The sequence below is a fragment of the Balearica regulorum genome, chromosome 5 (assembly GCF_011004875.1).
Source record: "Balearica regulorum gibbericeps isolate bBalReg1 chromosome 5, bBalReg1.pri, whole genome shotgun sequence".
In the NCBI taxonomy this organism is placed as follows: domain Eukaryota; kingdom Metazoa; phylum Chordata; class Aves; order Gruiformes; family Gruidae; genus Balearica; species Balearica regulorum.
This window is the reverse complement of record NC_046188.1, coordinates 43,891,712-43,905,137: the sequence shown is the minus strand read 5'-3', so window position 1 is coordinate 43,905,137 and position 13,426 is coordinate 43,891,712. Positions and strand designations below refer to the sequence as shown.

The 13,426-nt window shown below is 47.1% G+C and overlaps 2 protein-coding genes across 6 annotated transcripts in view; both read left to right on the top strand.

Annotated features, from left to right (window-relative positions):
- Positions 1–3,752, top strand: part of LRP4 (LDL receptor related protein 4) — an 81,032-nt gene extending 77,280 nt beyond the window's left edge. For 3 of the 4 annotated variants that reach the window (XM_075754574.1, XM_075754575.1, XM_075754573.1), the window contains exon 38: positions 1,709–3,752. In XM_075754574.1, coding sequence (XP_075610689.1) covers positions 1,709–2,044 — 336 coding nt within the window. In that variant the 3' untranslated portion in view covers positions 2,045–3,752. Of the gene's footprint in view, positions 1–437; positions 507–1,708 lie in introns of all 4 variants that reach the window. The other variant, XM_075754576.1, reaches the window with a different exon arrangement.
- A 2,774-nt stretch (positions 3,753–6,526) lies between these two features.
- CKAP5 (cytoskeleton associated protein 5) overlaps positions 6,527–13,426 on the top strand; it is a 51,925-nt gene continuing 45,025 nt past the window's right edge. The window contains exon 1 of one of the 2 annotated variants that reach the window (XM_075754570.1): positions 6,527–6,639. The gene's annotated coding sequence lies outside the window, so the exon portion shown is untranslated. Of the gene's footprint in view, positions 6,640–10,611; positions 10,645–13,426 lie in introns of those variants that run through there. The other variant, XM_075754571.1, reaches the window with a different exon arrangement.

Sequence of the window (13,426 nt, the reverse complement as noted above, 5' to 3'; positions counted from 1 at the left end):
TGCTCAGACTCCTGTGGAGGTCGACCAGCAGCACTTCTTCCCCAGTGAGCTGTAGTGAATTAGACCTGTCTTTAGCTCTCTTGCTTCTTCCCCACTCCCACAGTGTCTTGTATTTCATTTGCATTGGGTGCTGGCCCTCGAAATACAGGAGTCAAAGGGAATTGTCATCCCTGGACCCAGTCCTGGTTAGTGACTGTTGCACCAAGGTTGCTTTGGACAATCACCAGGGGAACCAGGCAGCCAGAAGGGGGTTGGTAACAAGAATGTGGCTCCTGGCTGTGCGCTGCCTGGAAGGGGTGGGATAGGGAGAGAACTGGAGACCTTACGAAATGGAGCATTTTAAAAGCCCTGCAGAGGTCTGCCCTGTGTGCCACAGGATGGAGAGGGTTTAATATGATATCTTGCAGCACTTAGTTTCTCCTCTGTTTTTTCCTCAGAAGCTTTCTTATCACTCAGATAGCTTCTCATCTTCCCTCTTCTGATTTCCGTCCACATCCTCACGTCAGGTATCACTATCACTACTCTATGTGTTTGATCCTGCCTCCCTCACTCAAGCTCTGTTGTGTGGCTCAAGCACTGTCCCATACTAATTGCTCTTTCTTATTTTCCCCCCTGCTTTTATGTCCTTAAACCAGCTCTGTTGTGTGTTAAGAAAGTATAGATAATTTTTTATGGCAGATCCATTGGTCTTGGCTTTGGCTACTGATACTCAGTATGTGAGATTTGAAGAAGATAATTTCTGTAGGACTATTTATGATAATCTATTAGATCACTTCGTTCTCTAGCAGGGATCATAGCAGGACTTACGCAGAGCAGAGTTTTCGCTGGCTTTGTTTTTCAAAGGTACTATCCAATAGATTTCCCAAACTTTCCTGCAATTTTAGCCTTATCTACTAAGGATAAGCCAGGATTATTTATCAGGGAATCTAAATCCTTTCCACTTTTCCATTAATTCTGCTGCTCCTAGATATACTCAGATGTATAGTTCCCTGCCCCCTCCACTTTCTCCTCAGGGATAGATCAGATGTTCTAATGCTCCTTATATGTCAGTGAGCCAAGTTAGATTTCACTACTTTAATCTCAGTGTGGTCCCTTTCCCCTCTGATCATTTTCGTTGTTTCCTTATAATCTCCTTCCCTGGTATCACTGTGAGACTCAGACTCAGCAGTGGTATTCCAGCTGTGCTTTCCTGAGAGGCTGATCTAGAATGACTCAGATATAAAGATATTGCAGACTTAGAATCGATTCTCTGCCTACTTTTATCATGAAGTGTTCTGGCTTCCCATTTTGTTGTTGCTTTTTTCCTTTTCCCATTTTGTGTGTTGTTGTTGGTTGGTTTTGGTTTTTTTTTTTAATTAGTTTTTTTAGGCTCAGTGTTGTTCTTACTCCCTGCTGTCAGGGAAAATATATATAGTTGAATTAGAAGAGGCAGCTCATCCTCATTCCCCTTCCATGATTTGAAGGCTCCTGGTGTTTGGAATGAGAGCTCTCACAGGGAGGATTTGTCTGCAGGTGGTGAAGAACTGAAGGGAAACTTAGAATGGAACTGAAGGGAAACTTAGAATCACATTGTGACAGTCAAAGCCAGTGACTGTTTACAGGGAGGTCCAGCCTTTTGTCTGCTTCACTGTCTACATTCCAGCTCTGCTCTTTGACATATTTTTCCATAGATGTATTGGGTTTTTTCATTCATCTTTCTGCTCCCTAGACTGGTCCTGACCACAGCTACACCAAGGAGAAAATCAAGATTGTGGAGGGGATATGCCTTCTATCCAGTGATGATTCCGAGTGGGATGACCTTAAGCAGATTCGGAGCTCCCGAGGAGGGATCCTCCGGGACCACGTCTGCATGAAGACAGACACGGTCTCCATCCAGGCTAGTTCTGGTTCACTGGATGACACCGAAACTGAGCAGCTGCTACAGGAAGAACAGTCTGAATGCAGCAGCGTTAACACAGCAGCAGCCACTCCTGAACGGCGTGGCTCACTCCCAGACACAGGCTGGAAACACCAACGCAAGCCCTCCACAGAGAGCGAGGTCTAAAGTACACGCGACTTTGGAAGTGCTCGTACCCTCCCTAGCCTCTGCTCTGCACAAAAAAGACAGGACTCTGCCTGCCAGGCAAGGAAGGGCACAGAGACCAGCCTCTCTTGCGAGGGGCCCAGAGACTGACTGCCTTTCAGCAAGGAGCTTGGGCAGCTGTGCTGTTGTGGTTGGAGAGGGAAGATGGGTGGGTTGGAACCCAGAGACCCTATTGGCTCATTTTCACTGTCTGTGGTTTATTTATATGTTCCCTTTTCCTGGAAACTGCCACATTAACTTTTTGCAGTGACTCCTCTGGCCTGAATCTGGTTCAGATTCTGTGTTCTCTGGCAACCTGCAAGTCCTGTGCTGTCCAGCTCACGGTTGATGCCCATGAAGAGAGCAGAGCTGCCTCATTGTTAGCTCCTGGTCACAGAAGTTCCCCTAGTCATTCCAGCACTAGCAGCACTCTTTGAGGCTTTGTGTTGAGCGGTCTCTGACTTGAGAGAGGTCTCGGAATAGATGGGGTATACTTTGGGGCTCCAGGGGACACTGACACAGCGTCAGGTCACCTTTTAAGGGCATAAAGAGGGTAACCACAGTTGCCGTGACTCGCTTCGTGAGAGCATCACTGCTTTCCCATCTGCTAGTAAAAACTTTAAAGAACACTCAGATTGGAGCACTGTGTCTGTTGCTGGCAGTGGACACTGCTCCTGTTCTCCCCTTTCCTGTTAAAACATGTTTCTGCTCTGGAAAAACAAGAGTCAGCAAATGGCCTTTTCAGAACTGCTCCCTGTGGGTACTGGAGTCAGAGTGCTGTACTCGAGAAAAGAAGAGATTGGTATTGTTCTTAGCTCTGCAGAGCTAATGGGAGGAAATGGATCTCAACAAGACTAAATTCTGCCCTTGCCTTTGCCAAACTGATACATTAAAAAAAGAAAAAGAAAATTTGCTAAGTCCCCACCAGTCCCAATTCTGCAAGGTCCCAATTCTTTTGGCCTTTAGGACCTTTGATTACCATAATGAGGGAAAAGAGGGATTTCCTAGGTTGAGTCTTTCCCAGGAGAATGCTCAGTGGTGACAGTTAGGAACTGCTTTATTACTAGGCCATTTGACCTAGAATAGGAGACAATAATCGGGGAGCTGTAAGGGCCATTTTAAATAGTTGTTTATCAGATAGAATTGCACTTTAAGCTCTTCTGTTACCACTAAATAGCTTTCCTTGCAAAGTCACTTTTCCATTAGCTGTATGAGCCTCAGTTGTTCTCTGGCCTCCAAGGCCTTTACCCTCTAGGGGGTGTAATCCTACCCTTGCAGTTACACCCCAGCAGCACCTGGAGCTGGGGCTTGCGTGCTCCTGTGGACTATTGCCACCTTTTCGTATTCTCCTGACTTCTCTTGTCATCTGTTTGTTCAGAGGGAGAAAAGGTAGAGAAAATATCTCTTGATGCTTCTTCAAAAATTAGGTTTGTATTAACCTCTCAAGTCATGTGGATGCTATGATGGTAAAATATTAAGTGTTAACCCAGATACTTGGAAGCAGAACTTCCCAGTGAAGAATCTCTCACGGCAAACTCGGTAACCTCTTTATCTCCTGGGAAGAGGTCAAGTACATTCCCACCTGTGGTGTAAACAGAGCACAGCATTCACTAGGGGTATGGCTTAGAGGTGTGGGGAGGATGCATCTCCCATGCAATATTTTTCCAGCTGGTAAAAAAAAAAAAAAAAATCCATCCTACTCTGCTCTAACCTTGTTCATATACTAACAGTCCTGCTACCCCTGAAAAACACGACAGTTGCCAGCAGGTTGGCTCTACTTTTTACAGTGGAGGTAGCTTTGCAGAAAGGGGAAGGTTGCAGCTTTGACCTGGCTAGGTAGCTTGAAACTCTGTCCATACCTGCACCATTGGGCTGACTGGTGTGTATACTCCTGTGGAAAATGAACTGGAGATAAGGCTTGGAAATTTCCCTGTGTTCATGTGGGACTCTTCCTACTCCCAGAGGTTTGTTGTTTTGTTTTGTTTTAAATTAGATTTTTATTTAATTATTTATTTGATTGACTCCAGCCTGGGAAGCATTGTTTTTGTTAAGCAGAGGCACTTTTGGATTGAGGCATGGACTCAACTGGGAACTGAGAAAGAAGTGCGTATCACTGACATGGACCTTGCCCGTCTAAGCTGCCTCATGCAGGGACAACACCAGAAGGCTCAAGTGTAGGCAGAAGAATAGATTTGAACAGAAACCACACATAGGGGCAGGGGCACCAGAGCTGGGAGTGAGTGGGTGTATAGGGGAGGAAGGCTCTGACTTCTAAGAGAGCAGGGTTTCTTTAGGTTTTGGGTGGGAGGGAGGGGATTGCCCCAATAGCTTGTGTTTGCACCAAAATCCTGAGGTGGGACAGGGGTGAAGGGAAACATCTGCCCAGACCTGTCACTTGAGGTTCAGTCAGCCTGTCAAAATAATCGCTGTCTGAGTCACAAGTGCAGAATGGAAAGGAAAACCTAGTCAGTCTTTTCAACAACTCATGGTGCTTGTGATTTCCACCTTGATAAATATTCTCTGCAGCTTCTGTGGAGGGACCCTGTACACTCCAGCCTAACACCCGCTCATAACTGTGCTCTGTGCTCTGCTCCCTTCCTCAAATGATGATGGTGAAAAGAAGCAACAAAATGTCCCACAGCCTCTCCTCTACCAGTGAGGTGGGCAGAAATTAATTTCTTTTTCCTAGAGACAGCCCCAGTGAGATGCTGCCAGGGTGGTGGTGGGGTGGTGTGCCTCATGGTTCCCCATTCTGGGGAAGAGAAGACCCTTGTTGCACTTAGGATGTTAAGAATGTAGAAAGGCCACTGGAGGATGATCTCTTGAGCACTGATTTAATATGTAAAAAGCAAACCTCTCTCCTGTCTGTCCTGAGCTAACGTCAGTGATTTCTGTGTGTTCCTGTGTAATGGTTTTAACGTTACTCACTGGAGACATTGGACTTTCTGGAGTTATTTAACCACTGTGTTCAGTATTTTAGGGGTTGATGATAATTTAATATAAATTTAGCTTTTCTTAAACAGTCTGCCTGGCTTTTAGTTGTGAATCATGCATGTTATTTGGACTCTCCTCTGAAAGAGGAGCTCCCAGACCTGTTCACACAGAACCTCAACTTTGCTTCAGTTGAGAAGCAAGAAGGTAGGAATGGATCTGGGTTCTTCTGATAACCTGATTGTAACACACACTACTTCTGCCACTGTGGCTTTGAATCAAGGGCCAAATATCTACAGTTACAGTTGCAAATTCCTGCACACACATAATACCTCTCACCCTGCCTCCACCTTGCTTTTTTTCCCTTTTTGTTACCATTTTAACACAGCAACAGCAGAAGAGAATGTTCTTCCTTTTAGAAAGTATTAGGATCGTAGTGGTCTCCAGCCTCTGTCCAGTGGAAAATAAAGCTCTGAAGAAGAGCTAGTTTTTTATCTGTAAGGGGTTTTGTTCAAGATTCTGTGGCTTTTTTTTTTTCTATAACCAAGAGTTTAAATGGTTCAAAAATCTGAATAATGAATGAAACATTCACTAATAACTGGCACTGCAGTACTGGTGCTAATCTCCTTCCCCATTTTCTTCCTTTCTGATGAAACAAGTACCAAAACCATTTAAACCACTTTTGCTTTATTCCTGCTTATTTCACAGTTGAAGCACAGCACAGAAGTGATGTTGTTGAGGTCATGCAAAAAATATAATTACCTCCCTTTTTTAAAAAAATCAATAATGCTTACACAGTGTGGTGGGGAGAGATGGCATTGTAGGATTAATTGCAGTTGTGTTGATGGCACTCTCCTGTCCGTTGTCTTCTATTCTGATTACCCCTAAGACTTTTTCCTTCGCTTGCTTCAGCTGAAGCAAAGAAACAAAGGAGGGAAAACACACTGTACTCCACCAACACACAGTTACTGCTTGCAAACTCAGTAAATGTATTAAAGATATTAAAAAAGAGAAAGCCTACTCCATGATAACAGGACTGGATGCAGCCAGGAACACCTTTCCCGCTCCTTTGCTGCCCTGGTCCTAACAGGACGGCACTGAACTTGAGCTCAGAGCTGCTCCAGCCCTTTGTGAAAGGTGACGGGTTCTGCGGCCCAGCACGGCTGCCTCAGGACGCCACCAGAACCTCTCGCCACCGCTGCCGGACACAGCGGGCCCCGCAGCCGCCCCACCCCCTCAACCAAGGCCACGGCGGCTGCTGAGGGGCCCGGGCCTCCCTGCAGCACGGCGGGGCACGCAGACGCAGCTGTTTCCTTCCCCGGCGCGCCTCGGTGGTCATCGAGCGGGGGTGTGCCAGGCCGCAGGCCCGGATGGTGCCGCCCGAGGCCGCCCCGTCGCGGTGCGCTCTCCCCGCGGCGCCGGCAGAGCCCGACGGGGCCGACAGCTGCCGCCTCAGGAGAGCACCGAGCACGCGTCGTCGCTGCCGGATTCAAACGGGCCAATAAAGTGAGCGCGTGCGGGCGTGGGTGGGGCCGGCGCCGGCCAATTGGCAGTGAGGACACTGGGAGGTGCGGGCGGTGTTAGTGATTTCAAACCCCGCCGAGGAGCGGCCGGACACTCGCCGCGCCCGACCCGCTGGGGCTCAGGTGAGAGTCCCCATCGTTGTCCCTTCCTCGGTGGGGCTTGGCCCTTTCCTGCGCTCTGCCGCGGCTCACCGGGTCCACAGGAGGGCGGGGTGGGCCTCCCCCTGCCGCTGGGCCTCAGCCTCCCCCGCCTCACCTGGGGACTGGGCGGAGGCGCGGTCCTGAGCAGCGCTGACATCCCTCCACAGGAACGACCTGGGCCCGCGGGCTTTGCCTGGAGCCGCTCCTGTGGCTGGGGGGTGGGTGGGGGCTACGACTGCTAACGGTGGGAGGCTGCGGCCTGTAACACGCTGCGCTGTAGAGTCTTAAGGGGTGCCGCTCGCCTAGGCCGCCCGCGGAGCGGGGGGTGTCGGGCCCTGTAGGGAGCTGCGGCTCGGGCGGTTCTGCCGCGGTCGCCTCCTTCGTGTCATCACTGTGGGCCCAGGCGCGGTTGGGAGCTGCTGGGGCCTTGCCTGGGAGGCGGCCGGCAGGGTGGGCCCGGGCCCGGTGAGAGAACAGGTCTTGGCCTTTTCCTAATGCCCACCTGGGATCTTCTGTGCCCCGAGCGTGTGTTTCGGGGAGGCTGCGTGCAGGATCGGTTTCCCCTCTAAAATGACCTGGGGAAAATGTTCCCTGAGGTGATTCCAATTTTAAAGCGAAAGGTATGAGCTCATCTCCATTTCTACAGCTCGTTAGGTGCAGGTGTTAGGCTTGGATCTCCAGGGTCCCTCACCAGGAGGTCCTTCCTGTTGAATCTTTTCTAGTGTGTGTGAAGAGGGTCTGGGCAGGAATGTGGGTCCTGCCCCTCTATGTCATTTCATTCTGTTTCTGAGTCGGAGTCTTGTGATTCTTCTTAAGGTAGTAGCCTTCAGGTTGGTGTGCAGGAGGTTTTCCTCCTGAATTTGGATTTCTATCAGTGAGAGACCCAAAGTGTTGCATAGCAGAGGCTGAGGAACGATACTGCTGCGCAGCTTAAGCTGACCTGAACTCTGTTCTAAAAATAAAATAAAAAAATAAATCACAAACTCATCTACTGAAATTTTCTAACTGATTTGTGTTCACTGTGTATCAGCTATCTAATTATGCTGCAAATTTTTTTTCTGGTTTATTATTTTGTGTTTAGTGTTACATCTTCTAGTACTACTGCTAAACTGCAATGCTGTTAAAGTTGGCATTTGCAGATGAGAAAGGGATAAGTAGTTGTCAGGATTGTGGGCTACCAGCTGTGGGAGACCTTCTTTATTCATTACTTGTGTATCAGAGAAAGAATTGCTATAGACTTTCAATGAATGCATCTATTGGTTTGACACTGTAAAGTTGCATATTTCCAAATGCTGAGAGTCTCAAATATTGAAATATTCTAAATGGCTACTCATAAAAATCTATTATTAAAACTTTGTGATAGGGTCAAGTTAGAAAGAAGAATGACTGGGTGTAAATTGCCCTTATAGTTTTCACTTTTTGGTATCTAACATCAGATCGGTTGATTGTGCAAAAATTAGAATTTGGTTTGACTTTCTTGCCTCAGCCAGACTTGGTGTTTCTTTAAACTTTGCTAGTTTGGTAGCTTTCCCCCATTTAAAACTTACAGATGCGCCTTCTTTCCTGCCCCCCCCCCCCTTCAAGAGTTGCAATAGGGTTAAACTTTTCAAGCATCATCAAGAGAGTGATATATCAACAAAATGGCCTTCAAGTACAATGAAGTGTTTCTAAACAAATTGTTGAAGAAGTATTGAAGGTAATTCTCAGGAATGCAAAGTTGGAAACATTAACTAGTGGACCTGCTATGGAAAATATTATTTATGCGATACCAGCATACCAAAAAAATGAAACTTGGGATTTCAGAAGCATTGTAAATTAACCAGACTGCTTTACATCTGTACTGATGCAAGACTTCGCATTTGATGTTCAAATATAACAAAGTGAATGCGTGGTAGTGGAACGTGATTCCTGATTCTTGCACATGTATGACTTGTGTTTGGTGGGACTTCACTTCCACGCTGGCTCTTGTCCTTGCCCTGATATTGGCCGGTTATGTAACCTGGGCCTGTGCTTCTGAAAACCTGGCCTGCCACGGTGGACCCAATACTGTTTTAACAGACATCAGTGTGAGAGTATGGTCTCGTTCCCATTTCACAGTCAGCTCAGAAAACCTGACTTCCAATGTAATGTTAAGACTTGGTTCTCTCTTGTGCATCACCATGTGTGTTAGGTGATAAATTTACGTCTGAAAGTCACTTGGTATGTTCTAAGCTTTTTTAGTCAATCCTTTTTTTTTTACTTGCTACCCTGATTAATTGTGTCATCTGCAAACTGTAACACCTCTGTTTGCCCCTTTTTATAGATCACTTATGAACATCTTGAACAGTACATACAATTAGAAACTGCTCTGAATGTTTTGTGGAGTAAGATAACTGTCTCTCAGTCTTAAGTATCTAATTTGGAAGATTTTGTTGTGTAGGACGTATGACTTGAAGGACCCTTGAGAGATATAAAAACTTGTTAAGCCTAATTAGAAAGTTTACAAAATTGTGGTCAGCGATCCTCTGGTTCTCTTTTTTCCCCTTCTTATCTGTGCTCTGTTCCACGGTACCAGTCAGATGTCCTTTTCTGGTTTTTAAAAGAAATGTATAAACTTGTATTGCTAATTTATTTGTAAACTATTTAATGTAAATAGTTTGTGAAGTCTCTGCCAGAGTAGGATGGCATTAAAGCTGTTTGCATCTCAGCCTAACAACATAGTGTAAGGCAATAAGGTGTTGCTGCCTTTGCTGATGCTTTGTTGTAGACTGTTCCAGTGGTTCATCTTATAGTGGTGGAATTCTAAAGTGTGACACAGGAAAGCCTTGTACCCTCATGTTTAAGTTAAACATTGCCTCACAGTGAGCAGTGTTGCTGTTGGAATAAAGAGCCTCTTGACCTGAGCGGTTGCGCATTGTTTTGGGCTGTCTCTATGACAGCTCAGTTGCTGTGAATGTCAAACACTGAAAAGCAGAAGCTGTTGTGCATGTTCATGCCTCTCAGTTGTGTATGTGGGGTGAGATGGTAGAAAAAGTAACTTGGGCAATTATTTGGTGGGGAGCATTGCTGGTGCGCCAATGTCTGTTAGAGGCTTCTATCTTCAGCTAGCTAAAAAAATGTCTGAAGAAACACAGCCTTGCATCATATTGCTTCTCAGGAGGAAGCTATTGACACCCAGGTTCCACCATACCAGCTGCTTCAATTGCTATTGTCACTGTAGAAAAGGCATCTCAAAATGTCAGGCAATGGGCTAGAGAGATTGCTGATGGATCGGTTCCACCAGAGCACTGTCATTACACATCTCACAGCAGAACATGAAGTGCGATGATGGTATGGTGCCAGGCTATTCATTCCTTTGCTGCCTCCTTTGGAAGGTACTGGGTTGCTCGTTCTTCGTGGCAGGCCTTGTTCCTCCTGTCGGTTTTCAGAACTGCTCCCTTCTTCAATTAGGGGTTGCTGGATGATGGTGGCCATCATGTCTACTACGTGTTCGGATGTGACCACAGCTACCTCTGTTACAAGAATAATTGTTCTGACGGATATGGGCGTTCAGGGGTGCGACTTATGAGAACAGCAGGCCTGGCGGGCCAAGCTGGTCACTGGCCACCGCGGTCCGGTGGCCCCAGCCGCAGGGGCAGGCGCCGCAGCCGCCGGGAGGGCCGAGGAGCGCCCGCAGCTGCCTACGCACCGGCATCGCCGGGGGACGCGTGTCCGTTCCCCGCGGGGGAGGGCTCCTCCGCAGGGGCCGGGCTGCGGAGGACGGGAGGGAAGGGGGGGTGCGATGTGCCCGGGGCTGCCGTGGGGGGAGCGCGGTGGGGCCGGGAACCCGGCGCTGCCCTGCCCTGCCCGCCTTTGTCTGGCCCCGGCGCGGGCCGGCTCCCCGCCCAGGTGCGGCCGCGGCGCCCCGAGCCCCGCCCGCCGGCGGGGAGGGGCTTTGCCCGGCCCGGCCCAGCCCGCCCGGCGGCTCCCCGCCCGCCGTTGCCGCGGAGCCGGCCCGGAGCTGTCAGGGTGAGTGTCCGGCGAGGCCCAGTGAGCAGCGCGGGCGGTGCGCGGCGGCGGCGGCGCTTGCGGGGCCGGGCCCGGCCCTCGGGCGGGGGCGGCGAGCAGAAACAATGCCGGACGGGCGGCCTGCTCTGCCGCTGCCGGCCCGCCGCTGCCCTGAGCCCCGGCCGCGGCCTGCTGCCAGATACCCGCTGCCGATGCTGCCGCGGAACTGGAAACCTCCGGGCTGCGGCGTGCGGGGGAGGTGGGGTCCGCGGCGGCGGGGGAGAGGAGGAGGAGGGGGGGGGGACATCTGGGGCTGCGGGCGGGGAGCCGCGGTGGAGCATGCAGAAGTGGAGGGGTGCTCTTCTGGAAGGTGCTGGGGATGGCGGGGGCGCCGCTAGTCGGGGGAGAGGAGGGCCGTGCTGCTGTGTTCGAGGGTGCTTCCCTTGGAGGAGGAGGAGGGAACTAGTCATGGAGTGTGATGTCTCCTCGAGAGCTTTCCTTCATGAGCAGGCCATCCTTTCAAAGAACATCACATGAGCCTTTCCATGCCTGAGCTTTGTAAACACCTTAAGGCATGGGGGAGTTTGCAGCTTATAAGCACGGCCCCACTGACATCTTTCACTCTAGCCAGCCACGCTTAGAATTATGTCAGTACACACAAACTTGCCGGTGGGTTGCTCTTTTCCCTCTTGCCCTTCTCTGCTCTGTAAGACTGGCTTTACTCCAGGCTTACCCATGCAGTGAGAAATAGCTTTTGCTCTTAGCTGTAGCAGAAGGTCAGTTTATTTTGCATTGTCCCTCACTTTTAGGCACATGGAAAAGAATGGCCTCAGTTACTTTCAGAGACCATGTATTAAAATATTTTTTCCAGAGAAATTAAGTTTCTATCTCCCTTACCACTAACTTGCCATTTGTGCTATTAAGATGTCACTGAGCTGAGTTAGGATGTGTGAGTTAGAGCGGGCAGGAGAGAATTTAATGCTGTTTATTCTTGAATGCCATTTCACTGCTGCTGAAGTAGTAGCTTCTCTCAGCTGCCATCAACTCTACGACCTGCAAAACAAGTCCTTTTTAGCTTGCATTTCTCCCATTTTTTCATTATTCTGAGGTCCTGCTTTCCTTTCATCAAGAGTCTGTGTATCTCACGACTTCCAACTCATCTTTTACTTGAAAATGCCAACCTTTAAAATCCTAGGAAATTTTTATTGCATAAGCAGCAAGTAATCTTTTGTGGGTTTTTTTTAACCTCTTGTTCTTTTGTCTAACATGAAAATATATGTGGACTGAAGCTGGAAAGAACGTTTATAGTTGGACTGAAAGTTCTTCTGAGTCTCTGCTACTTTTGCAATTACCTGTAGTTCAGGATTGTTAGCTAGACTTCCAATTTGCCTCTTGATTATGTGGAACTTACACATTGCATTATTTTCACTGACTGATTAGGCTATGGTTCTTAGATTTGTGTGCTCTTCAAAATACTTAGTATGTCCAGGTGTTGTTTCAAATGAAAATTTAACTATGATATGATTACTTGAATTTTTCAACCTTTTCTTCTAAGCTACTTTATCTTGTATCTAATGAGAAGGTTTAGCTGGCAAATACTGAAAACATGCAGTGCTAAACTTCTGAGAAAGTGAAACTTTATCTTTTCAGAGCCAAAGAGCAAATATGACCCAAAACTGCCATTAAACAAGTAAAAATTCTTTCTGCTAAGAAAACTCTGACAGAGAACTTTCTACTGAGAAGTATAGTTTCATTGAAATGTGACATACAGCTTTACACTCCAAGCATGTGCCTTACTGTATTAGGAATATATCAAACACTTTTTCCCCTCTAAAAAGGCCTGTCTTGCTTTCTCAGAACTTACTCTTTTAAGAGTGAAGCTTTCAAAATACCAAAATGCTTGATGCCATTCTTGTGCAACAGTGATGTTCAGGTGGACAATCAGTATCAATAAACATCTGGTTTTGTTTAGCATAAAATGGCTTCCTAGTTTGCCATTGCACATTTTCTATAGAAAATGGTCTGGAAGCTGAAACTTCATATTAAAATGCAATTATAGGTGATAAATGTATGCTTCAAAATAAAACATTTACATTTCAGGATGTTTACGATGATGTGTTTTCTTTAGCAGTACCCCATACTATGAAGCTGTAAGGCTGATGCTATTCAGCCCTCAAAAATTGTGGCAGAGAAAGTATTTATTTAGAAGCTGAGTAGGAGCTGTTCAGAGCTGTGCGTGGTTAATCCAAACTTTAATGTATTGACACTTTCACATAATCTCTTAATGTGTTAATAAATTTGTTTCTTAAACTTATTTCTATTCAGTGGGGAATTCTCACTTTTACATTTGAAATTCTTGCATTTGTGCTGCCTTGTAAATATTTTCTCCTCTTGCTGCTTTTGCATGGTCTCCCTTTGAAAGACATCCTATTCTTTCCTTGATGGTCTTTATTTTCTCACTGCTCCATAATATAGGAACTTGTCCTGCCAAGAACTGTCAGGGAGGATTTGTTATTCATCTCCTCTGCAGATTCCTCAGCTGACTTGCTTTTGGAAATGTTGTATTGACCACATTAATAACAAACCTCTCTCACAAAACTTATTTTGGTGGTTCAGTCACTTTGGAGGTCTTGTTTTCTGGATTCTACCAATATGAGTATTGTTACTGAAAAACTTAAATCTGTTTGTTCTGAGTGGTGGTAACAAGAAAGCTATGTAGGTCAAACACTTCATTGCTGCAAATTCACTAGTAATACCATAATTTAGCTGCATTATTGTATAATGAGGCTACTTGCTATTTGGA